The sequence below is a fragment of the Lissotriton helveticus genome, chromosome 12 (genome assembly GCF_964261635.1).
Source record: "Lissotriton helveticus chromosome 12, aLisHel1.1, whole genome shotgun sequence".
NCBI lineage: Eukaryota > Metazoa > Chordata > Amphibia > Caudata > Salamandridae > Lissotriton > Lissotriton helveticus.
The window spans coordinates 276,006,196-276,031,301 of record NC_136073.1 but is presented as its reverse complement, the minus strand read 5'-3'; the positions used below and the strand labels follow the sequence as shown (position 1 = coordinate 276,031,301).

At 42.1% G+C, this 25,106-nt stretch overlaps 1 protein-coding gene across 2 annotated transcripts in view; it reads right to left on the bottom strand.

The window, feature by feature from the left end:
• The window catches only part of PHLPP2 (PH domain and leucine rich repeat protein phosphatase 2), a 704,566-nt gene that overhangs the window by 243,830 nt on the left and 435,630 nt on the right, over positions 1–25,106 (bottom strand). For both annotated transcript variants that reach the window (XM_078669274.1, XM_078669275.1), the window contains one exon: positions 18,110–18,170. In XM_078669274.1, the coding sequence (XP_078525400.1) occupies positions 18,110–18,170 (61 nt within the window). The remainder of the gene's footprint in view (positions 1–18,109; positions 18,171–25,106) is intronic.

Sequence of the window (25,106 nt, the reverse complement as noted above, 5' to 3'; positions counted from 1 at the left end):
GGAGGTGGAAGATCAGGCCTACAACATTCCAGAGATGGAAAGTAATAAAGAGGTCAAGTGCACAGTAGCTGTGACACAAATACTAAGGTTGACAATGGCCCATAGCCTCAGAGCCTGTAATGGGCGTCTCCCATATGACAGACCCAATGCATACACGTTCAGTAGAGGTAAATCGCGCAGTAACATAGATTATGTTCTAGTGTCATTGGGACGCTGGAGCTACTTGGTTGACCTTAAAATAGATCCCAGAATAGAGAGCGATCATCGACCCTTGAGGCTGTCGGTTACACCAGAATTTTTTTTCCTATCCCAACTTGGTTCTGCAGAGACTGGCAGCTTGGATGATGAAATTATACTAAAGAGAAACAACCGAGCTGTAAAATGGCCACACATTTTGGGGAACAAAAAAGCATTGGCCAGTATTTACTCAACCTTTGCAGACACCATTGCCCCTTTTCTAGAAAGTAAAATAGATCAAATAAAGATGACTGATCTGCATGGTATGCTAGTAAGTGCCTTAGGACCAGTACTAAGCAAAACGCCAAAAGAAAGGAAGTTAGGCGAATCAGGGAGGATTGATCGTGGCAACCCATGGTATAACAGGGACTGTAGAATAGCCAAGCAAGAGTTATTTATGGCTATTCAGAGCGAAGAAATAGACAAGATAAGGGAAAAAGGTGCATTTACAAACAGATTCTAGAAGTTGCAAAGAGGCTATGGGATGAGGAAATCTGGGCAGACTTAATCTGTGCGGCTAAAGCTAAGGACCAGGACGGATTTTGGAATTTGATGGCCAAAGGTAATAGGGCAGGAAAAACACAAAGAGATCTATTCCTAGATGAAAATACATGGGTGGACCATTTTTCTGCACTTTATTCTGAATCCAACGGAGATTGTTTTGAATTATCAGAGGATATGATCAATAAAGCAAAGGCAGCCAATTTGAATTTTACGTTAAATGAAACGATTTTAATGCTGGAGTCAGTTGAATCGGGTAAAGCCCCAGGGTCAGATAAAATACCTAGGGATCTTTTAAAACATGATTTGAATATTTGGGGTTTTTATATTAACCAACTTTGTAATGTGATAGCAAATTTTTAACCAATTCCTAGTACGTGGAAGGGGGCGGAAATAGTCACAATTTTTAAAAAGGGAAACAGACATGATCCGATGAATTATCGCCCCATTAGTCTGATTGATAAACCACAGAAATTATTTGCCAGGCACTTACTTTTTCGTTTATCAACCTGTATAGAAGATGTGGATTTACTTTCAAAATTCCAAGCTGGGTTTAGAAAGAAGACTAGTACTATCGACCAAGTCTTCAGGTTTTTATGTTTGTACTGGAAATATATAACCCTAAGGCGAGGTAGCCTGTATATTGCATTCGTAGACCTTAGGGCTGCGTTCGATTTGGTACACAGGAGCAGCCTTTGGGGCCGCCTGAGAGACTTAGGGGTACCAATCGAACTGCTTGTGCATATAATTAGGCTACACGAAGGGAATTACGCTAAAGTGCGATGGGGGCCAAGAGGAGAACTCACCAGGGAGATACCAGTGAAACGGGGGGTACGACAAGGTTGTGTGTTGGCGCCCACCTTGTTTACACTGTATGTAAATGACATCCCAAACTTCCTGGAAGGCTGTAAAAATGATTCTCCCAAGCTGGGAGGGGAAGTGATACCTGCATTATTATTTGCAGAGGATACCATCTTAATTTCACAAACCCCCAGTGGCCTTCAAAACCTGCTGAACTCTTTCCACTCGTATTGCACTAATAAGGGACTTGAAATCAATCCCAGTAAAACTAAATATATGTCTATTAATTCATGTAAGTCTTTTAAAAAGAATCTAGAGCTAAATGGCCAAAGACTAGGATATGTACATAGTTTTAACTATTTAGGTATCACACTTGACTCAAAAATGTCCTGGAAACCGCAACTGGAAAAAAATATATTACTTTTGATTCAAAACTGTACTCCAATTACAAAGAAGCATGAAGGGAGTGCCTCTAAGGCTGTTTCTCCAGCCATTGAGGTTTTTAAATTTAAGGCTCAGTCAATGGTTTTGTACGGGGTAAAACTTTGGGGTCCACATGTAAACGTAACTTTGAAATTGGAGAAAACAGATTTATTCGTAAGTTACTGTCTATTCCCAACAGAACCCCGATGCTTCCGGTAATACTTGACCTCAATCTAAAACGTACTGATAATCTTGCTGTATTATGCCCCCTTCTATTTTGGGTAAGAATTTGGTCAACGGTGGAGCTCGCACATTATAAAAGGGGTTTGCAAGAGATAATGAGCTTTGGTCTTTTAAAAGCCATTCCGTGGTTGAACCACGTTTCGACCTGGTTTAAAAAAATAGGTCTACCACAGTATTGGGATGCACCCTCAGATTTGACTATGGCATGTAGTAAGGTTGTTAAGTTATCCTTCTTAAATTATATGAGCAGCACTTTCGCGCATGATTCCAGCTTAGGATCCTTAACTACATCATTTCTCTTACTTAAAGATATACCCCAATTTGAACCATTGATGGGCGAGATATGTACACAAACTGCCAAATCATTGTACCTGAAATTCAGATACGGGGTTTTACAAACAAATGATAAGAAATCAAAATGGGTTAGTAATCGTAATGATCAAGATTATGATAAATGCACTTTTAGTAAACATCTGATTGATGTCAAGGAGGATGATGCACATATTTTTTGCCCCTTATACGATATTCCTAGACAAAGATGGATTAAACCACTCTGCATCTCCTTGAAAGTAAGGCACTGCAGAGAGGCAGAACGTCTGTTGAAGTCTGATACCTCACAACTGGTGGTTTTTTGTGTATCTAGATTTCTCGCCAGTGTTATGGTCATTAGAGCTAATAAGGGTTTGAAACTCTGATATCTTTTTATTCATTTGTATTACTAGACATAAATTGTTTTTTAAAAGATTTTTTTCTTAATTGTTAAAAACGAACCCAGTGATGATTTTTCCAAATATTAATCTTGTGGGCCAATTAGATAGCAAGTGATACTGCCTAATTAGCGATTTTCTGAGGTGAATGATTCCAAAATTTTATATATAAACTTTTTTTTATTACAGAGATTTTAATTGCTTAAACATTTTATAATATTCATTGTATTACGAACTTATTGTTTTTAAATGTAAATATAGGACGGATCTGGGTAAAACTGTGATGTCTCCCGCCCAATCCACTGTGACAAAGAACGCTATAGCTATTACTTGGATGGAAATGTGTTATATTTTATGTACTTTTATGGTCTAAAAAGACCGAAATAAAGTTAATTGAATAAAAGGGTTTATTGAACAGTCTTCTTTCTCATGCAAGTAAAGTGAACCGCTACAATCGTAATACTGGTTGCAAAGTATAATGCGTACAGTAAGAAGAGTATTATGAAATAATACTGTAAAAGCATTGTATGGTTTCTTAAACCATAGATAAATACATACATAAATAAAGGCTAAAACGTACTCAACTGGTGCTTCTAAAATACGCCTACCCCAATGTACCTAACCTAAGACTAGTACGAGGGAAGAAGTAAGTGAGGTGTAGCATAGGTTTCGTTTTCTTTGCCAATAATCTATCCAAGATTTCTCTTAGGGTCTAATCAGCTCCATTCCTTGGTTTTAGAATGAAGGAGGTCTGGTATCTCTGTCTCGGGTCTCGATTTCCCAACACCCCACGAGGGGCGCTTGGAAACACTGGAGCTCGATTCTCGCCGGGAGAAATGCAGCCTCTCGATCAGTGTGTCAGCTGGAGGGTCGGCTTCCTTCGGCACTTGCTGTAGCGAGCTGCGTCGGGCAAGTAGATAGTTGAGCTGCTCTGAACCACCGTGTGTTTGCTAGGGCAAGTGTAGGCATATTTATACCTTGAAGGTGCCTAGTTTGACGTAAAGTTGGACATAATAACGTCATCAAAGAACCCCAAGGGAATGGTAGTTCTCTGAAACCTCCATGAATTCTTGGACAAATCAATATTCAAGCAAGGGGATGTCCCTGACTGCTGAAGCCGAGTTTTCCGAGAAATCGTTGTGGTTTTTTGGAACGAGTGGAAGTAGCCATGCCTGAATTTGGACTGCATGGGCTATTTCTAAATATGGTTATGATTTCTATGCCTATATAAGGGCAATGTGAATTGAACCTATATAAAGGCATGAATCTGTAAATTACACTTGGATCCTAAAATGCTACACAACAATATAAACGTCCACGGGTGCTGCAGCAAAGGTCTTCCTGCAAGCAATCACACTTTCCATGCATTTAGAGGATCAGACAAACGAACCTGAACTTCAAAGGGAGTAAATATAGGAGGCAATCTGGAACAGACCAGAGGGAGGGTTCTGTGTAGGGATAGCTTCTCAACAGCTTTTTACCACACAATGAAAGACAACTCTTGGAAAGACTTTTAGAACGATGTAGTGAAGCAAGGAATCCAAGGACGCTTTCAGATATGAGGAGAGAGGCCATTATTGTTATAATGTTCAAACTGGGTAAATACCTGCTTAACTCAGCCTCTTACAGGCCACTATCAATGATAAATATACATGAACATCATTAGTAAGGTCCTGAGTAATACACTTTTGAGGGCAATAGCCCCGCTTGTGTACAGGGATCAATGCTGGTTTATTCCTGCACAAAGCACTCATAAGAACCTCAGTAGGCTCAATCAGGTCATATAGACCATGGAAGTAATAGATGAGGAGTGCACGGTGGTCGCACACGACAGAGAAAGCTTTCGATACCCTTGATTGGGAATATATGTTGGAATTATTGAGGGCTATAGGCCTTGAACCCAATGTTATGGGTTGGAACTGCCTGCTCTACACAGGATGGCTGCCAGGCCGAAGTTGGGGCGGCGTTGGACAGGTTTCTGAGGTTTGGGAGGATCGAAAGAGGTACTAGGCAGGTGTGCTCACTGTAGTCCCTGCTGTTTGCCATCACAATGGAGCGCTTGGTGGCAAAACTGAGAGGGCAACTCCAGGAAATGGGGATCAGAGTGAGAGCATCATATCGAAGCCCAAAAAGGGTAGAATGAAGTACAAATTTGCAGTCTTGGTCATCATACTGGTGTTGTGCAGGATAGCCATTCATTGGTGGAATCTTCAAGGTCCAAATGAAGCATTCAGGGAAAGGCCTTTAAGAGACTGGGCCATAGCGGAGGAGGTGCATGACTGTCACTTGGAAAGGTGAAGGCTATTGCAGAGACAGCAGACTGGGCGGAAATAATGAAGTAACTATCTGACCCAACAGACACAGGAAACTAAGCACACTAAGAGTTGGGAACCTGGGTCTGCCAGGAGGTGAAGAAGAAGGGAGGAAGACCATTTTAGCAAGTAAAATACAACAGGAACGAGAAAGAACAGACTAGATTACACAAAGTGCCATAAAAAAGTGTTTCAGACCAGATGAAGTAGGTCATGTTATGCTCAACTCAGATTTACATTGTAAATACTATGTAAACCACACAATAATCCTTTATCATCAACTCACACACGACAACAAAGCACTGGGTGTTTTTGATGTTAACTGCTGTGAAACAGTTTGTGTTGATTGCAATATGATAAATAATATTGATAAAAAATGATAATGGCGAATACACACTCCCAATTGTTCCCCTGCCTGCCTTCACCTGGAATCTCAACCATTGTCAACTTCAAATTAGATTTACTTTACTTTGGATCTGATCATAACCCATGTGTTACCATACATTATTAAAGGTTAGTCCAATAATTAGGTCCACATTCCAGGCCAAGGTCGGACCCACATGAGCAAAATGATTGTGGTTACTTCAATGGTGAATGATACGAGAATGAAGGCAGATGGCTGTGTTGCTGCCATACTGTTACTATTAGATCGTTCTGACACCTTCAACACAGCTGACAAACCAGTGTTACTTAAATGACTTTGTTCGGCTGGGTTCCATGTACAAAATCCTTGTGTCAAACCGCTTCCAATCAAAGAATGATAGTTGTCTGCAATATCATCCTTGCAGTTAGCATGTATCGCATTATATTCATTATTTTGCTGAACAGCCTTAGGGTGAGAAGTATATGCATGCTGTTAACAGCAAAATCGTTATCAACCTGGAAGGTAAGACCGGTGGTGGCAATGGTAAGATCCATTCATTTTGGGGCACTATTAAAGTGTGGAGGCCAAATTTTTTCTGAAGTTTAATCCACTGAAAACCTATGTTCTTTAGATGCCTGTTAAACTGTGGAGCACTCGTGTGGTCATCTTCTGTGGACTCCTGTTCGAAGCCACCTATTGCTTTTCATAACCTATGTGCCTGTATGCAGACCGATTCTTGTGAGCCAGATCTTGGATTTTTCCCAAGTCCTGTTTTCTCATTACTTATTTCTGTTTACCACAGAGAGGCAACTGTTAAAGCCTTTGTAGCTTCTCGGCTGGGCTAGAAAAATGCCCTTCATTTGGGTCTTCCTAAATACTCTCTCTCCAGATTGCAGTTTCTTCAGGATACGGTTGCAAGAGTATTGCTCAGACCCTCAGGTCATATGTGCCCAAGTCTACACCCTCTCAAATGGCTTCTCAGCCACATGTTCATTGCCCATCTGTGCCTGCCCTGTTGGCCCATTGTTGTTATTTTTAAAACCTGGGACTAGTGTCCATGCCTCTATATTTTGTAGGTATCAACAAAATCATATGCTACATTTATTGTTTGATCTTTTGTTTACTTTTCCTGCTTTCTGCGCTCAAAACTGGGAAGCAAGCCTTCTATAAAACTCTGTGACCCTTTTCTAATGCCATGAACTGGACAACTAAAAGTTATTTATTCAATTATGCATTTTCGTATTCAGTAGTAGACCATAGCCAAAAAGGTGTTGAACTTTAAGAGTACCAAAGTGACAAATTTGGGCAAAGTTAAAGCCACAACAATTATACAGATATGGTTATAAAGTTTAGATTGTTGCATAACCGAGTTTCACAGGAAGATATGAATTATGTCACGAAACTCACCTCGTGCTAGTTGACTCCCATTTTCCTGAGGGCTAACTGGGCAACACAAGGAAGCTATTATGAAATTTTATAGTGGTGGACATTTGATTTGTGTACCTTTAAAACTCAAATGCAACAATGAGGTCATGATCACAAGTTCCATCTTTAATCCAGTGCTATAAATAGCTTTGATCTTGGTAACTTTTACAGTTCCACTTCAGTTAAGGGGTCATTACCACCACCGAGGTCTTTGGAGAACACAGAAAAAACATTCCACATTTATTCTGCTTAAAATTGTTTTGTATAGCGTGAAGAGTTTTAGTGTGCCCTGTGTGACTTGATTTACGTGAAGATGCATGAGTGCATTTCACTTTATAATAAAGAATATACATTTTCAAGTATACATATTAAACATAGGTCACAAAGCCCTCATTTTGAGTTGCCTTGCATTATGGGGCGTCATATTGCTCTCAGAGTTACTGATATGGGGGACTAGACTGGAAAAGGATTGAGAAGGCACAAATGTGCTTAAGAAAAGTTCAAATATAGTTTGACATTTATTATATGGTCAAATAATGGATGACTTCCCGGTCCGTAATTAAGTATTGTACATTAATTAGTGAGTGGAACACGTCAAATCTATAATTAATCTGGAGGTTATCACATGCATGAAGAGCTCACACAATCAACTTGCTTTGAAGATTTTCATAAAGGATTTCTTAGCTCCCGTCTTCACGAGTCCAGGAAGCTGTTCCTGCATTTAAGAGTAAAACATGTAATAATCAGAATGCTTGAATATTGGTCTGCAGCCAAATGTACGGGAGTGATTGGCTGCTCCTATCTACCCTAAGATGGCTTAACAGTAAAAAAGAAAGGAGCCACTTAACCATACTGGCAGGACTAGATGATTGAGCACAATGGGTTGGGGGCAGCAGGGGGGTTACTCTGTATTTGTATTCTCCCTTTTTAAGACTTGCCTAAGCAGTGCATCCATGCTGGCTCTTCGAGACATGCTGTATCTACAATATGGGCTTCGAGCACCGCCCATCTTTTTGATTGGTTTGTCTACCTGTCCTTCAAATATTCTAGCTTTTTTTGTGAATACATTACTAGTCCCTCCTTTGTTGACTTTTGCAATCTCCCCATTAGGACTGGCCCCGTTACGTGTGCTCTTACTCCTACTGGCATTTATGATACTCTATGAGCACTCTTTTTTTATTTGTGGCTTGCCAGCTGATCGTTTGAATCTTCAACAACAACACACTTTGCGCTTATCTTGTCTTGTTTAGTATTTATAGATTTTTTTGTTCACCGAAAGGGAGTTCAACCATTGCTGTCTTCCGTCCCTATTTCGAGCTTGCCATTGTTTAATTTTATTATTGCAATTGCATTCCATTTGCAAAGTATTTAAAGGGAGTTCAACCATTGCCGGCTTCCGTCCGTATTTCAAGTCTGCCATTGTTTAATTGTATTGTTAAAATATGCATTTTTTGTACAAATGCGTAGAGCCAAGACCCCAGCTGGTTTCCCATTCCCAAAGTCGGCAGCTCTGTATGTTATGCCACATCCACTCAGGCCGCTGACTTGAAAAGTAAACATGTTTTGTTTTAATGAAAGATTGCCTTTAATGTCATAATAACGGCGATTTGTGGATGGGGTTGTTTCAGATTTCATTTCCTGGGCTGGGCTGATTGTGGGCTTGTTTTTTCAAACTCTAAGGCTTGTTAATATATGGCATGGCGAATAACCATATACCAAAATGGCCAAGCTGATAGTGGACTGCATTTTTTTCCTCCCCAAATGCAAAAGAACTGCTTACTGCAGCCATCGTCAGCAAGGTAACACTATCTGTGGATACCACAGCAATGGTACTCTAGTGCGATTTGTATGAAAGTCTAAAAGAATAATTGTGCCGAATGCTGAGGTAAGTGCCAGCAATTGGCTCATGCCATGTGGGCCCCTCCCTCTCTGTCTTCCTTCATAAGAATAATTTTCCTTTTGTAAGCCGTCATGCATTGGCACTCATACTGCTCATTGTTTACTTTAGGTGCAGTGTTGATTGGGGGCTCTGGCTCCAAGTAAAAAATGAATGTGCCATTGTTCCCCCCAATCCATACCCTTCCAGTTACTTGTTTTAGTTGTCAGCTAGTGTATGAGCTCCGGCCCATGTTTGGCACTCAGTCTGCCTGCTGTCTGTTTTCTTTCATTACTGTTGAGCATTCTCGCTCTGACATTAGCTTGCTTCGTATTTGGCAGTTTATGTGGCTGCCGTATGTATTCTTTCATTACGGCATGATTTTTTGGTTCCTGCTCGTTTTCCAAGCTCCGCGCCATAATTTTTAATTTATTATCGGCATATACGTTTCAGCTCATGTTTGAGCTCTGCTACGTGTTTGGCACTCTGTCTACCTGCCGTCTGTTTTTTTTCATTACTGTTGAGCATTCTTTCTCTGACATTAGCTCGGTATTTGTAAACAGGCTTGCAGTGCATCCGACAGCCGTCTGTTAAAAGTATCTGGGTCTTTATTTAAAAGATTAGATTTATTGGTTCTTTTTTGAGTTGTGTTTGTGTGTTATGAAAAAACATTCACATCTATAGTTGCTTTTGTGCTTTGCTTCGTATTTGTTACTTTTTCGGGATGTCTGTTTTCTTTCATTACCGGCGTGATTTTTTAGCTTACTTTGTTTCCTGCTCGTGTTCCAAATCCACTCCATAACTTGAACTTTATTACCGGCACTATTTTTTACAGAGCATTCTCGCTCCGGCTTTTGCTTTGTATTCGAATAGTAATTTTATTGGACGCTGCAAATGTATGTTATAAAAATGTATGTGTGCTTTTATTCAAGCATTCACATTTACAGTTGCACGTAAACCCATTTAGTAAGGTGTCATATCGTAGATGCAAGGATATTCGCCTAACCAAAGCAGTCATATTTACAATTGTTTTGATAAACTATGCAAGGACCTACCTTGTGTGCCTATTGTGTGCATGTTTCCCTATTTACAGGTCCACAATCTGCAAACACATTCCAATGCAGCATATATGCATAAATTAATTTAGAAGGACATTGTTTAGACAATGTACACTTTTAAACCACGGAAACATGATGCCTCAGAAAGAGCTGACAACAATCTCACATCTTCATCATTTTATTAATGTCCTTCTTCTCACAGGAGTACATACATACCCTTGGGAGACAATGAACCTTCCAGTTTAGGGGGTGTTTCTCTGTTTTGCTTCCCTAACACCGCCCACATAGCCACCAAGAACTATGCACAGTAAAATCAGATTAAACACCATGCAAAATTATAGTAAGCGTGTTCATATTACAATCACACAAATCCATCCAGCGTTTATTTGCACAATGCTAAAAAAAAAAGAGCAAATCACAATTAAGTAACATGCATCTTGTCACTCCTGCCATGAATCAATATAAAATTGTTTTAATTGCCTCACCAACTGGTGCATTTAGTGACAGCATTATTTCAATTACATTATTTTTATTCATCGCTTCCATTCCTTTAGGTTACAGACTTACTTTATTAAGCAATAAATTGCATTTCCAGTGATCAAAAAATAGCACTGAAGCACAACCTTCGGGGTGTCTGGCTCTTCACCAGTGGCACATAAACTAACAGTAAATGTTGTAGCACCAAGGATAATTTGCTGCATAACTAACAAGCATTTACAATGCAATAGGTCTCGCAATGACATTGTTTTTTTTCTTCCCCTTCGTGAAGCATTCATTAAATGGTGTAATGCAAAATGGCAATAGCTCACTTTGTTGTAATTGTGAAATCTATTGCATTGAATTTGTACTAGTGTGAGGTTTGTTTTGTAAATGGTAGTGGCTTTTATTAATGTGTTTTTCTCTATTAATCTAATGCATTAAAAAGGTTAATACCCACTCCTTTTGGAATAAAGATTCTGAGTAGATATTACATACACCTATGTATTGTTACTATGATTGCAGTTATTGGTGTGAAAGCACTATCAGATATATGTGTGATATTACTATCACTTGATTTTTCGAGAAAAGGTTGGTTGGGATAATTAGGTTAAAGGCTAGATCGGAGATAGATTAGGGCATGATTTGGCTGTGGGGGCTGGTTGGGTCCGTGGTTCAGATTAGAAATGGGGCTGCGTGGTTGGCGAGATTAGAGAACAATTCGGTTTTATAGGGAGTTTTGTTTCAATTCAAGCTAAATGCTATTTATGAATACCTGTACTTTATTAAATTAGGGACATGTGGGAGAAATATTTATTTTTGGGAACAGCGGATAGGGAAAACTGCTTGGGGGATTGGGTTCATGGCTAAACAGTCAGCTGACCCTTGGTCTGGTGTACAAAAGGGCACTGTTTTCGAAGAATCTGCATTTTGATAGTAACTGGGCTGAGCGGAGGAGTGGAATGGGTGTGGGAAGAAGATGAAAGAGTGCTTGGGGTGAACCTATGGCCGTGGTTAGGCGCTATAGACAGGAGTGTTTATTTAAGGGGCTGGGTGTGCATTGTTTACATTGAGAAGACAGGCAGGGACGGCAACCTCTGCAGTCGCTGTCTAACAGAACAGGGGTTGATCTAGGCTAAGGGAATCCTGTCTATATTTTGGGGTACATTAGTGATAAAGGCCAAAACCAGACACCACATAATCGCTTTTGTTTACAGAGCACGTCACGTAGGCAGTCTAAAGTAACACTGAGCACAAGGCATATTTCGGGAGGTGCTTGAGGAGTGAAAGATGCTCCAAAATTGCTGAAGAATAAGGGGGGGTCTCAAGACGGGGCACGGAGCATGCATTCACAGACTTGCAGGTCATTCTCCACGCAGCCTTCTCCAGAAGGCGGATCCCTCGGCGGAAGGGTAGCCTGTCCCCGGCTGCGGGTGCTGCGGTGGCGCTGGGGCTGAGCCGGCTGCACCCCCGACCGGCGGCGGCACGCCTTCCTCGCCACCCCGGCACTGGAAGGAGGGGTACATGCATATCTAGCGCTCGGAGCGGGGGTTACTCCAGTAGACGATGAGGCGCAGGACGGGCTCGAGCATGCAGCTGAAGAGCTTCTCCACCCGCTCAAAGGCCCAGCTCTCGGCCACGCGCTTGGCGGTGCAGTCCAGCAGCGACTCGGGCAGCCGCTGGGCCTGGCGGGTGGTGAGGAGGAAGAGCTGGCCCGGGGCCGCGGTGCGGTGCCGGGTACGGCCGCGAACAGAAGCGCTTGACGGGGGCGGTGGCAGCTCGACCTCTGCCATGACGAGACTAGGACACAACTGAGGAGGATGGGCCGGCGGGAGGGCGGGGAGATACAGGAAGAAACTTTCACAACAGCCAGCCAGTCATGTTACCCTAAGAGCCACTTCAGGAGAAAAACAAGCTGTCGGAAACATGATCCGCCACTACACAGCCCCTAAAGATAAGAAATTGCTTCACAACAGCCGAAAGGCAGACAATCCAGTCCAGATGGGCCGGATGAAAAGGAGAAAGGGAGGAAACCAAAAAGCCTCAGTTTCAATCGGAGGCCACCGTTTCACATAAACGATGACGCCAGCCAATGAAAAAGAGGGGCCGGGCTTCAAGCCCCCTTCTAAAATCTCCTCATCCACAATATGTCTTGTAGCGCGAGCAGCGCTACAACGCTAGGCGAGACCTAAAAATCTCCTCATCCAAAATATGTCTAGCAGAGCCAGCAGCGCATGTACGCTGCAACGCTAGGCGAGACCTAAAAACATTTAAGGACACTAAGGCAAGACCTATTGACTATGCTAATGCTTGTTTACAGTTTCAGTGATTTGTGGGGTTTCCAGCTGAGCCTTTACTTGGAGGTTGTTGTTAACTCGACTTGGCCTGATGCACCACAGCAAATTCTTTGATATTGTGCCTGCATTCACATGGATGTAGTTTTCATTGTAACAGTATCCGTGGTTTGTTAGACCTTGTACTCTAAAGAAATCCCAATCAAAATCTAAACTTAGGGTGCTTGAAATAAGAGAAAGTAGAAGGATAAAAAGAATTTAGAAAAAGTAAAATCTGTTTATTTGGAATTAAAAGTAGGTCTGCTTTTCCCACAGGTTTTGCTAATTGAATAGTCAAGGGCATTATAATCCCTTCTTCTATTCACTGGCCCCAGATTTCTCCATACCCCCACTGCCCCCAAATGAGAGGAGAAAGGGTGATTTGGTTTAATGTGGACTGTAGGAAGTAGAAAAAGGAGTTATTAGCTCTGAAGCAGCCTAACAGAAGTTGGGAACTTATATCACAGTTGCAGACTGCCAACACACTACACAAACATTTGTATATAGATGGCGTGACAAATTAGACGAGTCACGCTTGACCTTGAAGAGTAGGGATTTTTTTTTTTGTAAGTTAGTTGCCAAACACTCCAGCCGTAAGGGTATGCATTATATAATGATTTTAAAGTGTCATCTGATTCCTGAACTACACATTATAGTGGGCTTAAGAATCCACAACTCTACACTTTAGATGGCTCTACTAAGGAACGGCATGTAGAACCACTTTTGCACCTCACTTTCACATCTTGTGGAGAATGCCAAATGGTCTCGCTCTCTCGCACCACTAAAGAAATGCTTGTAAAGCTGTGGGTGTTAAACGCAGCCTGTACTTCCTTATTCTTGACCTCTGGCAACACTCAGCCTTGAGACATTTTTGTAAGCTTTTCAAGAAGTACAATAAAACTGTGGAAAGTCACTGATCCAAGAACGGAGAAGATCGGTCTGGTTGTAGGATGAGGAACCGTTAGAAGGGAAATACTTTTCTAGTTGCCCGAAATAGTGTCTTCCTCGACTGACATACTTTGTGATCCATGTCCAAAATTGTTCCAAGTACTGGATTCTTTGCTGTGAGAGGAAGTGCAATTTGTTATAGTTTATCTGGAGGCCTAAATGCTCAACTTCAGAAGCTAAGTGAACACCTCAGACAAATGAAGAAGCAGAAATATCACAATGTGGCACTGTCAGAATAACCCAATCCCATGTTGCACCAAAGTATGCTCCCTATCAACATAGTTCAGAACACATAATTATCTGCCACTGATCAATGAGTTGCAAAATCAAGTTGCATGGCTGGTCATGGTCTTTATGAAGCACTGTAAATCACTCTGTCTCTAACCTTCCATTAGTCATAGCCAAGAACCCAGAGACGTACTGCTCTCTATCTTGGGAGAGCAGATCTAGAACAGCAAGGAATAAATCAAATCTCAAAAAATTTCACATAGCTTATGAATAGCATATAAGCTTCAACACATTAACGTTAACAAATTGTGCAGGTTTTAATCCCTACTTTGGGAACGGAGACTTGGAACCTATCTACATGCTAAATACAGGGAGCAGGGGCACGAGCAATCCCCTGTGGAGCACACCTAGGTTAGTACTTCAATAAATGATGACCTGCAGTGCATCACCTTCAGACTCACAGGTGTTTGGTGGATCAGAGTTCTATGTGATTGCTCTTCAAGGTCTTTCCTATCTCTATACTGCAGACATGGCTACTTGCGAGGAACTTTCAAGGAATGCAAGCCCGTCCTGCTCTTGGATTTATATATATTCTACGTTCGGGGATATAGATGGGCAAGTTGTAGCACTCCAGACTGGGCCAAGGAAACTCTGCACAAATTAAGGGAGAAGCATGTTCATGAAAGGTGGGCTCTGAGCTGACACCCTTCACCTATATAGACATCGTACCCAGCCAAGATAATTCATACTCATTTGGAAATTGGAAAAGTTGACACTCAGTATTAGGAGAAGGAAAGTTGTGTTGCAGGAAAGCTCACCACATATCCCTTCTGTGCAGGGCAGCTACAAGTCACCTTGTGTTGGCCTCATCGAACAGCCCGTTCCCATCATGTGGATACCAAGGTTGAGGCCGGCACCCACAACACTAGAAGCTGAGTTCGATCAAACGACTCAACAATGCAGGCATGGAAACCAGCTATTGCTGAACAAGGTGAAAGATGCACATGCTTTGTGTTAGCATGAGACAGTCATTGTACTCTCCGGGCAGCCTTACACCAGCATCCCAATCTATCACCCAATTCAGCAAACGCTCCCACTCCATGCTGGTATGCATTACAGCATCAGACCCTGCACCAGAAGAAAGGACAGAAACAGGCTAAGCTGGGCAAACAAGCTGCACTGACATGTTTAGCTTTTTTCTTGTGAAATAGAACAAACGTCTAGCATTTATATTTCAGTGTAGTCTGTTTGCCGAACATAACCTTGCTTTGTGAAATCCAAGCAGGCTTGAGATGCAGGACCGGGGAGGATGTTGTAAAGCAGAAGCTCTCCAAAAAAGCAAGTAGATTTCAAAGATTTCAAAACCCCTGACAGATTTCCCAAATCCATACACGTCTCAAATATGTTCTTGCCGGCGAGCAATCCAATATTAACTTCCTATAACAATGTGTTCCTCTACACATTGAGGCAGAAATGTTGTGGAGTAGGAGTTCTTTACACTTAGGGATGTCATTTATGGAAATGAATCCCATTGCATCTCCTTACTAAAGCTCACTTTTTGAAATGGGGAACGTGATAAAAAGTCACCTGTTACGCTGTGCTTTGGACTGTGAATTTGCATGATCTGCCTCCCCCACCTAAACCACCGGGCTTTGTAGGAAATTCACCCTTTCTGCAAGGTCACCCAGAGTTTTTTTTGTCTTTTTGCTGGCTATAGAACTCTGAGCACTTTACCCCTGCTAACCTGTGGTAAAGTGCTGTGCTCCCCCTTTAAACATGGTAAGATTGCTATATACCTGATTGCTATATTTAGTTTGCCTAAACGTCACTACTATGTTACCAAGTGTACTCTTCCTGTAAATTAAATGCGAACTGGTGGATTACGGCACTCAGTTTGCTTTCCACTGCAGTGGCACTATAAAGCATACTTCTAGGTCTACCATTGTAGCTCTGCGGTGCAGTTTTAAGCTGCAAATTCGACCTGTCAAAATTGTTTACAGGCCTAAACGTTCCTTTTCAATTTTAATAAGTTACCACTAAGTAGGCCTTATTGTGGATAAGGCAGGGTGCATGGTATTTAAAAGTGCGGTTGGAGGATTGGAAATTCCAGAGGAAACACTGGGATTCAATATAAAGTTTAATAAATGTCATCTCTGCCCAGGAAACAGCTACAAATTTAATTTTGGGACTTTTTGAAATATTTATTACAAGTCCAATTCACTGGTGCAGTCAGATTGGTAATAAATATTTTGGGAAGAATACTTTTAAAAAGATTGTTTTGTCCTACCCTGGAGACCAAATCTGTATTTTGCTGTCTTCTGCCAACCAGTAATTAGTATTTCAATAGGTGTGAATGTAAAATGCAGTTGCTAAAGGCCTTGGGTATTGATAGGTGTTGCTGTGCCATTGACAGGACCGCCTGTGGGTTGGGCTCAAAAACCTGATTAATTTGAAAGGGGACTGCCCTGTCACAAGCAGATGAAGCTAAAACCCAGGCCAGCACCCTTCTTTTGTCGCCCCGGCCAGACCGTCCTCCATCACAGTAAACCTTTTGTTGACATCACAGTGTCAGATCCTGCTGGAGTGACAAGGCATACCCAACAGGTCTACTGGGGTTTTTCATACGACACTGTGGGCACACTTCAAAGAGGTCTCCTCTATCACAAGCAAATGCTAACTGACACTTGGGCAAGACCCTTCTATTGTTGCCCCAGCCAGAATGTCCCATCACAGTGGGCCTCCTTTTGACATTAAAGTGTCAAAGTATTTTAGACAGGTCTGCTGGGTTTACACATAGCATTTGGGAAAAACTTCAAAGGAGGGAAACAGAATGCCAAAACAATATGTGTCCCCACTGTCTGGTTGGTGAAACTCAGCTTTGTTCGACCAGACTTGCGTCTCTGAGTTTTTTGGGGGTGAAGGGATTTTGCCATAGTGCACTCAGCACACCCAACTGTACCCTTCAGTTTAGTATGGCCAAACAGTCGGGAATCTTCAAAATGCCCAAAGGGGATCCTTTACCCAATTGTTTGGGTCATCTTCAGGGATCAATCCCACCCACCCACTAGCTTGTGCGAGATATAAATGTGGCACCTCCAGGTATCCACTTCAGAACACTCTTGAACCTGAGGAAAATGAAAAAAGGACTGAACCTGCTGTTCCAGGGGGAATTAACCCGTTGTCTCTCTTGTACCAGGACAAAGAAGTGAACTCTAAGGCTGACTTCTTTTAAAGCTACAGGGACACAACAAGCTACCATAGGCCTTTTTCTGCAACTGCCCTGCTGACCAGTGCCGACTGAACGTGGATTAAACTCTGCTGTTTGGCCCCTATCTGACACTTTGTGAGTCTCCAAGTGCCTCCCCTCAGGTCCTGGGGTTTTCTTGTACTCCTGTGGTGTACTGAGACTTAAAGTACTAAGCCTAAAGGTAAAATCTCTTGCCCAGGACCAACCCGGTTGGTGTATCTGACCCATGCCGAGCATCAAATTGCATGTAAGTCCTGTTCTACAGTGACCCTTGACTATCAGTGGCACTTTGTAGTTCCTGGTGCTATTTCTACTTACAATTTATCAGCAGTCCCCTTATTGGATAATTGGTGTCATTTTGGTATTTAAATTGTACTCTATTTTCCTAACGTAAACTTTTTTTATTGTTTTATATTTGGACTTTATACTGTTTTAGTAGTACATACATTCTGTACACCATGCCTCTATGCTATAGCTACTAGGGGGTAGAGCTCAGTTTTATTTGGTGACTTTAGTGATTTACCATGACATGGATTGTTATTATTACTTGAAGCAGGTACTTAAGTCCCTCAACAATAACCCAATTTCAGCCATGCTACTCTCCCCTTCCCTTGTCTTATTTTACTCTGTATCCTCATCTGCCCTATAAATAGTGCTCCAAAACTGCAGAGAGGTGGCATGAGTATTTTTATATTACAAATGAAATTAATAGGGAACCTCGCCATCGCAGAGACACTCAAGTGCAAAAACAGTAAATTAAATCCAACAAAAATTATCAACTTGCATTAATAACAACAAAAAAGCTAAAAATCTTTAGCTACGATTAAAATCATAACAAACAGTGTAGAATTGTCAGAAATCAAGAAAGGTTGTAGAGGATGCTCTGTCAATTAATCAGATAGCACTAATCAGGGTGATTCATCACTTACCGAGAAAGATCCAGTGTGGTAAGGAGACAGGGAACTGGATAGACATTTACAGTAGTTAACCCTGAAAAACAAAACAGAAGTTACTCTCAGTAGAGCAAAGTTATTAATTAGCAACATTATTTTTTGTGCTTCAGTCCTTTGCTAGTGAGTTGTGCACAGAATTTTTATTAGGATCAGAGAGGCATATTTTCTTTCTACAATGGACGGGGTTGCTTTGCTATACCTGTCCCTGGATTAAAGATGGCAGCACATCATTGCTGGACGAAGAAACTGGGGTGGCTGTAACCTTTGTTTCTGGGATATACATTTAATGTTTGCCCAAACCTGAAGATGTAGATTAAGATGTTGGCAAAAACCTGTGGGTCTAAGCGAGGGTAGCTCAAGTCAGAGATGTATTCAACTTAAGCAACACTTCATGCCTTGAGGGGGGTCCTTTGATATACTGGTACCCTAATTAGCAACGTATAGGCTTCTAATCCACTCAACATGTACAGCGTGGGGGTGTGGGACACAGAAACCCAAAACTGGCAAACTCCTATGACCTTGACACTGGCAAGTTGAACAAGCATTGAAAATGCAATAAGTCTCGCCTTTGATTAAGTTAAAGCCATTTGCTTTGCTAATGGTATTGTATAGCAGAGCAAATGGCTTTAACTTAATAAAAGGCGAGACCTATTGCATTTTTAATGTTTGTTTTTTGTTAGGCATGGGGAGATTAAGTGATTTGCCCAGTATCACAGGATGTTGATTTCGAACCCGGTTCCCCAGCTTTGAGGTCGACCGCTATAGCCGTAAGGCTACATACATTGAAAGAACTTCTCCCTTCAAGGCCTCCCTTGGCACCAGACACCAGTGTGAGCCCATACTCCAAATGTTGAGTGCGTTTATGCGCTATAGCACACATATCTATAATGCTGCCTGGCTCCCAGGAAAGAACATCAGTTATAACATTTCCCAGGGCAGCAAGAATTACCTTTTGACTATTACCTTTAAATATTGTTTTCTCCTAAAATCAGCTTATCAGTTTTGAAAAAAGGCAAATTTTATTGGTAAATACATCCTTTTTAATTTTGGAAACATGCCTAATTCAATCAATCAAAAGCTTTTCATCCAATAGGTTGGACGGCACATAGAGCTACCCATTGGAGAACCCTGGGGAAATGGCCCTTCTTGTTAGCATCCCTTCTTACTAATGAGTGGACAATTGGGTCTTTATGGCGAGCTCTTAACTACATGTGAAGTTTACCCAGATAGGTACAGGCTTTACCAGCAAGAGGCCTGACAAGCTCATCAGACTCTTTATACCTTAGTTATCCCCATATACAAATGTGCCTGTAAAAGTTAAAACTTGCAGGCACGCTGAGCAGTGCCCCCTCTCTGGCGCTGTACTCTTCTCACTCAAGGCACTTTGCTGAAGCCATCGATGCCACGGTTCTCCCTGTTACGATAGTGCTGAGAGAGGGCGATAACAGGCAGCGCTATATATCTTCTGCATTATATGTCGTAACCTGCTGGTTTACTAAAGCACCAACACAACGCATCGGCGTCTGTCACATGAACAGCCATTGCCAACAACCCGAAGAAAACCAACATATTTCCCTGCCTATGGATTTAGGGTGCACCGTGTACGGCCGTTTACAAAACTAGGGTGACTCATTTGAAAGGTAGAGTCAGAGAAACGCGTATGTTCATCACCAACAAGGAGCCGTCATTATGTACATGTCACGGGCTTACTAGGAGGTCGTTACATGTGGGCAGTCGGTCAAAAACCTCACTCACGAAGGAGGCAGGCAGAGTGACTTCAGAGCACGCGCAAGGCCTTGGTTTGGCCACATGTCTCATGGAAGGTAATGTGATGTGCTGAAGTGATTCATAAACGAAGAGTAAGAGATCGTTTTTCAGGAATGGCCAGAGGCCCAGGGGTGAGGTCATTGCCAGAACCCGACACCCTCGCTTCCCATAACTCCATCGACGGTCCCATGCGTGCTGCCGTGGTGACGCAGTGGCTGACAAGCTCGTGAAGCCTGGCCTAGCGGAGCAGATGTGCATGCACGAGTTGGCTCTTCTTCTCAAGCCCCCACCAGCTCCCCCCCGGGGACATAGGATGAGGGCTGAAATATGCAACTCGCATCTTTCAATTGTGCTCCTGGTGACACTACAGCAAGTCTGTATGTCAGAGTCAGAATAACTCCTATAATAAAAGAGGCCTTCTTTTCTAATGAACTTCACAATCACTTTTCCTACTAATTATCTACAGTGCAGGTTTTGCAAAACTACAAATACCAGCTTTTAAAAAAAAATAAAAAATACAGGGGCAGTCCGAGCTGGGGAGAAGCGAGCCCGGTGTGCAGCCGCATGCTGAACTATGTACCACCTCGCACGCATGGCTCCACATAAAACAAATAAACATGCACACGGATCAGGCATCAAGGGGAAAAAGAACAAGCATTAAGTTTAAAGCTGAGTGCGGCACCGCTTCACGGACACCGCGCTCGGTTTCTTTATATATTTTTTAACTTTAACACTGAGCACGGTGTCCTTGAAGCGGCGCTGCGCTCAGTGTTAAAGTTAAGAAATATATCAATAAACTGAGCGCGGTGTCCATGAAGCAGCGCCGCGCTCAGTTTCAAAGTTAAAACAAGCGCGGCCAATTGTTATTGCAAGTTATTGCAACACATTACACGAATGGGGAAAAAAGTGCATAGCTAATAATAAAAGGAGTGTGTGTACTGCCGCCAGTAAAAGATCCAATCCCGGTGGGCGGGGTCAAAAGGGGACAGAGTGGCAACCAGGAGAGATTGAAATGCCTCCGGTGCAATCATTGCACTGCCTTTTGCATAATTTGTGATGCCAAACGACACGCACAAATGAAAACTGCAGGCAGAGCTGAGACACGGCTTCTGAATCCGTATTGATTCCAAGAAGCCCTCTGTATGGCGAGAGCAGCACATGCGCTGCTTTAGCCAGGCCGAGACCTAAAAATGAATAATTCCAGTGCACAGGTTTCTAGGGTGCGTTGAGGGGGAGGAGGGAGGGGTGATGCAGCACCTCGAAAATAACCATTCTGGAGTTCATAGGTAAATGAGCAAAAAAGATGACTTTTTGCTTTTATCTTGTAACCTTTGCTGTTTTCTTAACAATTATTGCTTAGTCTTATAACATGGGGACTGGTGGATTTTGTAACGTTAACTATCTGACAATCTTGCTGGGGTCAGAGCTTTAAATAGAAATATAGAAGTGCAGGTACTCTGCAGCAGAATATCTGCTTGTTTCTGTGAAGTGCTGGTACTCTCCAATTAAAAGTATTATGCTTTTCTTGGGAAGTGCAGGTACTTTGTCTCTCAAAATAAAAAAGTGACTGTAGTCAGTACAGGATAGTACCGGCCCAAATTTAAGCACTGGCTGAGGTACAGGAGGTGGGAAAGGAAAGGTTGTAGGATGTCTGTTTTTTTAACACACAAAAACATTGAAATACCTGTAAAATAACTGTACAATATCAGTAGTTAGAAAAGCACACATTAAGCACATTATTTTGTAATTTTGAAGTGTGATGAAAGCAAAGATTTTTATAGGATCAAAACAAACCAAGACACTTTACTTGATGATATGCAAATGGTAAATATTTGCCGAAAGCCGATTTCCACACATTATCGTTGGTGCACAAGATAGGTCATAAAAAATGCACGTCAGTTCAAATTTTGTGCATATTTAAGTGGAAAATGTGCTGTCTACAAATGATGGTGTGCTACCACAGCACTTACAAGTAGTTTGTAGGAATTAGTATCAAGTAAAATAAGAGGACCTAATGAGAGAAAATATCTATATTGTAGGTATTTTTATACTCGGTGAAATGTCCCAAACCCATGCCTGCATGCTTAATAAAACTGTATCTTACATTGAGCAATTCTAGGGTGAGGAAAATGACCATAGTCACCAGTTTAAGAGTACATTACACGCCTGTGCCAATAATGTATGCATTGATTAATTTAAACAAGAATTTTAGCATAATTGAATAAGCAAAGATTCACATATACATTGGGTATTTAACAGCACATATCAGATTGTGATATTAATGTTTAGCAAGCAAGGCAAACAATCTTTGCATGGCTACAATGGATTAAATACAATACAGTGAATACAAAGGGCCCAGTTAAAAATTTTTTTATAAATATGCACCACAAAGTATGAGTGCAAATGTTTTACTTTTGGTAATTTTCAAAACTTTCCAGAATTGCCTAGTTGTGGGTTCCCAGTTGTACATCATTAAAACTTTAGTGAACCTCTCTTTACCCTGTGCATGGTCATTTTTGCGATTTCATAACTTCAAGTACTGGTCTGCCATGAAATGTGAATTACTCTAGATCATCAGAATTGTAGAACATCAACAACCTCTCAAGTTTGTGAGTATTCCTCAATTTATAAAGGAGACCGAAAGCATTCTTCTCCCACTCGTCCATGAATGTTTTGTTTTCATACACAGTCTTACGCCATCATTGAGTTATCATTGCATGAGTAAAAAGTTAAAGGTCACCTTTTGTACCATGAAATTGTAAATCGAGCCATTTGCATATCCAAGTCAGGCTTACATGTGCAAATGGCTTTGTTAATCTGGCCTGGTGTGATTTAGTGAGGAGTATAAAGTACTCCTGATGCAATCAAAAGAATTGTGGCTAGGTGGGATCCAAATAGCGAAAACCTAGAACGTCTTACCATGGAATGATGTTATTTTAAGTATTAGTGGTGGCAGCCTGTGCGCTATACAAATCCCATATAACAATATCAATAAAAATATTGTGGTAAAATACCAGATTTCATCTCGGCACTGGAGCCCGTATGTTTCTGAACAAACAGTTGAAGTTCACAACAATATGAGCAAGTGTTTCTCATAGAAGAGCAAACTGTAAACATATTTAAAATCATATTTTAAATGAAAGTAAATTAAGCCAGAAAAACTATCTGTGAAGAACCTGGGGTGATAAGTAGAGTTTGAGTCTCTTCAGGGCGCGTTCACATAGGGCACCATTCACAGAATAAATACCGCCTTCGGGTAAAGTCCGCGCTATATAAAAATGCATATATAACTAAATAAATAAATACCGCAAATCACCGCCGTCACTCTGCCGGCCTGCGACCAGGAAGTCAGGCAGGCCGGCGCGACAACCGGAAACAGGCAGTAGGAGGGCGGGAGCCTACCCCGCCTCCCACGGAAGAGCCGCGATTGGTTGCAGCACCGGAGCAGGCAGGAGCCTACCCTGCCCCCGGTGCCGAAGAATGGAGGAAGAGTCCTGCTGCCGGTGAGTGGGGCTTCGCTTTGTGGCTGGCCTGCGAGGGCGGGGGGGCATGTGTGGGCGCGCGCATGGCGGCGGGCTGTGTATGTGTGTGAGCGTGCGTGTGTCTTGGAGTCTGTGTGTATGCGTGTGTGACTGTGGGGGAGGAGGAGGGGGTTGCCTGTCTGGGTGCCTGTGTGTCTGTGTAAGTGCGCGTGTGCGCGCGTGTGTGTGTATGCAGTGTGTGTATGTGCGCATGCGTGAGTGAGTGTTTGCGCAAGGGAATGTGGACAGGAGAGGGGCACGGCACCGTGCGCCGTTCACGAGGTGAAAACTGAGCTACTCTGCGCTCGTGCACCCTTTCCTGTCCACATTCCCGAAAACTGGCGACATAAGGTCTTTCGCTGACGCGAGACCTAAAAAGGACATATACGGAATGTGGTGCCAGACAGGTGTCTCTTGTGTCAAGGATGTATTAAACTCAAACACCTTGACAAAACCATATCACTTTAGGGGGTACTTTAATATCCTGGTCACCCAATTTGTGACTTATGGTCATTTGGTCCGCTCAGCACGTCCAGCGTAGGATACAGAAATCTGAAACTCGCAAACTCTTATAAATGTGGACACTGGCAGGAAAGTTGTAAAGGGACATATATGAAACATGAAGGCCTTCATGGGCGTTGTGAAGGAAGCATGATCGAGGGAAGTGCAGAGGGACTCTACAGATGACAAGTGGAAAATAAGGGTGAGCCATACAGCAAACGTGTTCCGAAAAATGTTTAAAGCTTTTACTGTTCAAACAATGACTTGCATGCAGAACCTATTTGCACAGGCTTGGAGCTTAACTTACTTGGAGTAGTTGATCACCCCAATAAAATAAAACAAGAAAGCAGGTTCTAAGACTTAACACTTTTACTAGCAAAACATAGAAATGTTATTCCCTAGAAACAGTCATTTGATCTGAGGATGGCTGAATGGATGGGGATGCGCAACACCTAAGGACCCCCTCAAAGTGCGTAGGTTTTAGAAGCCTTGGTTCCTGTGGATGCAGCGGACTCGACATTGAGGTGGCAGCATAGTCTAATTAAACGTGTTAGATATACAGACAACAGACCTCTGTGAATAAGTGGTTGCTTGGGCTCACAGAGGGAAAAGCCATAAGAAATAGTCCCCACAAGCTGTTGTCTATATTACCACCTAGAGAATATTCATGCACTGTATGAAAGGTCAATTACAGATCTTGGTGCCCAAGATGAGATGTAACAGCCCTTTACATACCTTGACCGGTGTGGCGTATCATATGGGGTCAGATATAAGGATTATGAAATCAAGAACATTGTTTACTATGGCCGTTAAATAATAACATAGAATGATACTATTGTTCCAGCGATTGGCACCTTGATTGGAAGAGATGGCAAAAGTGACTTCCTAATTGACATAATTTCACTGCAAGTTTGTGTTGTTTTTGAGATTGAAATAAAATATGTACATTTTAAAAAGAATGTAAACATTTAAAAAAGATCAGGTAGACGTAGGAAGACAAAGCTATCCCGAGACGCAAGCTGTAGTTGTTGTAAGAATTCTGAACACAGTGGTGAGGGCTTTACTAGGTTTTGGGGTATGTAATAGTTAGTGATGATTGAGGTTATTCCTCAGGGGTGAGTTACATTAAAATTTGGGAGCAGTGAGAACTTGACCTCTCTTCCTCTTGGAGCAGCGATTTGCTG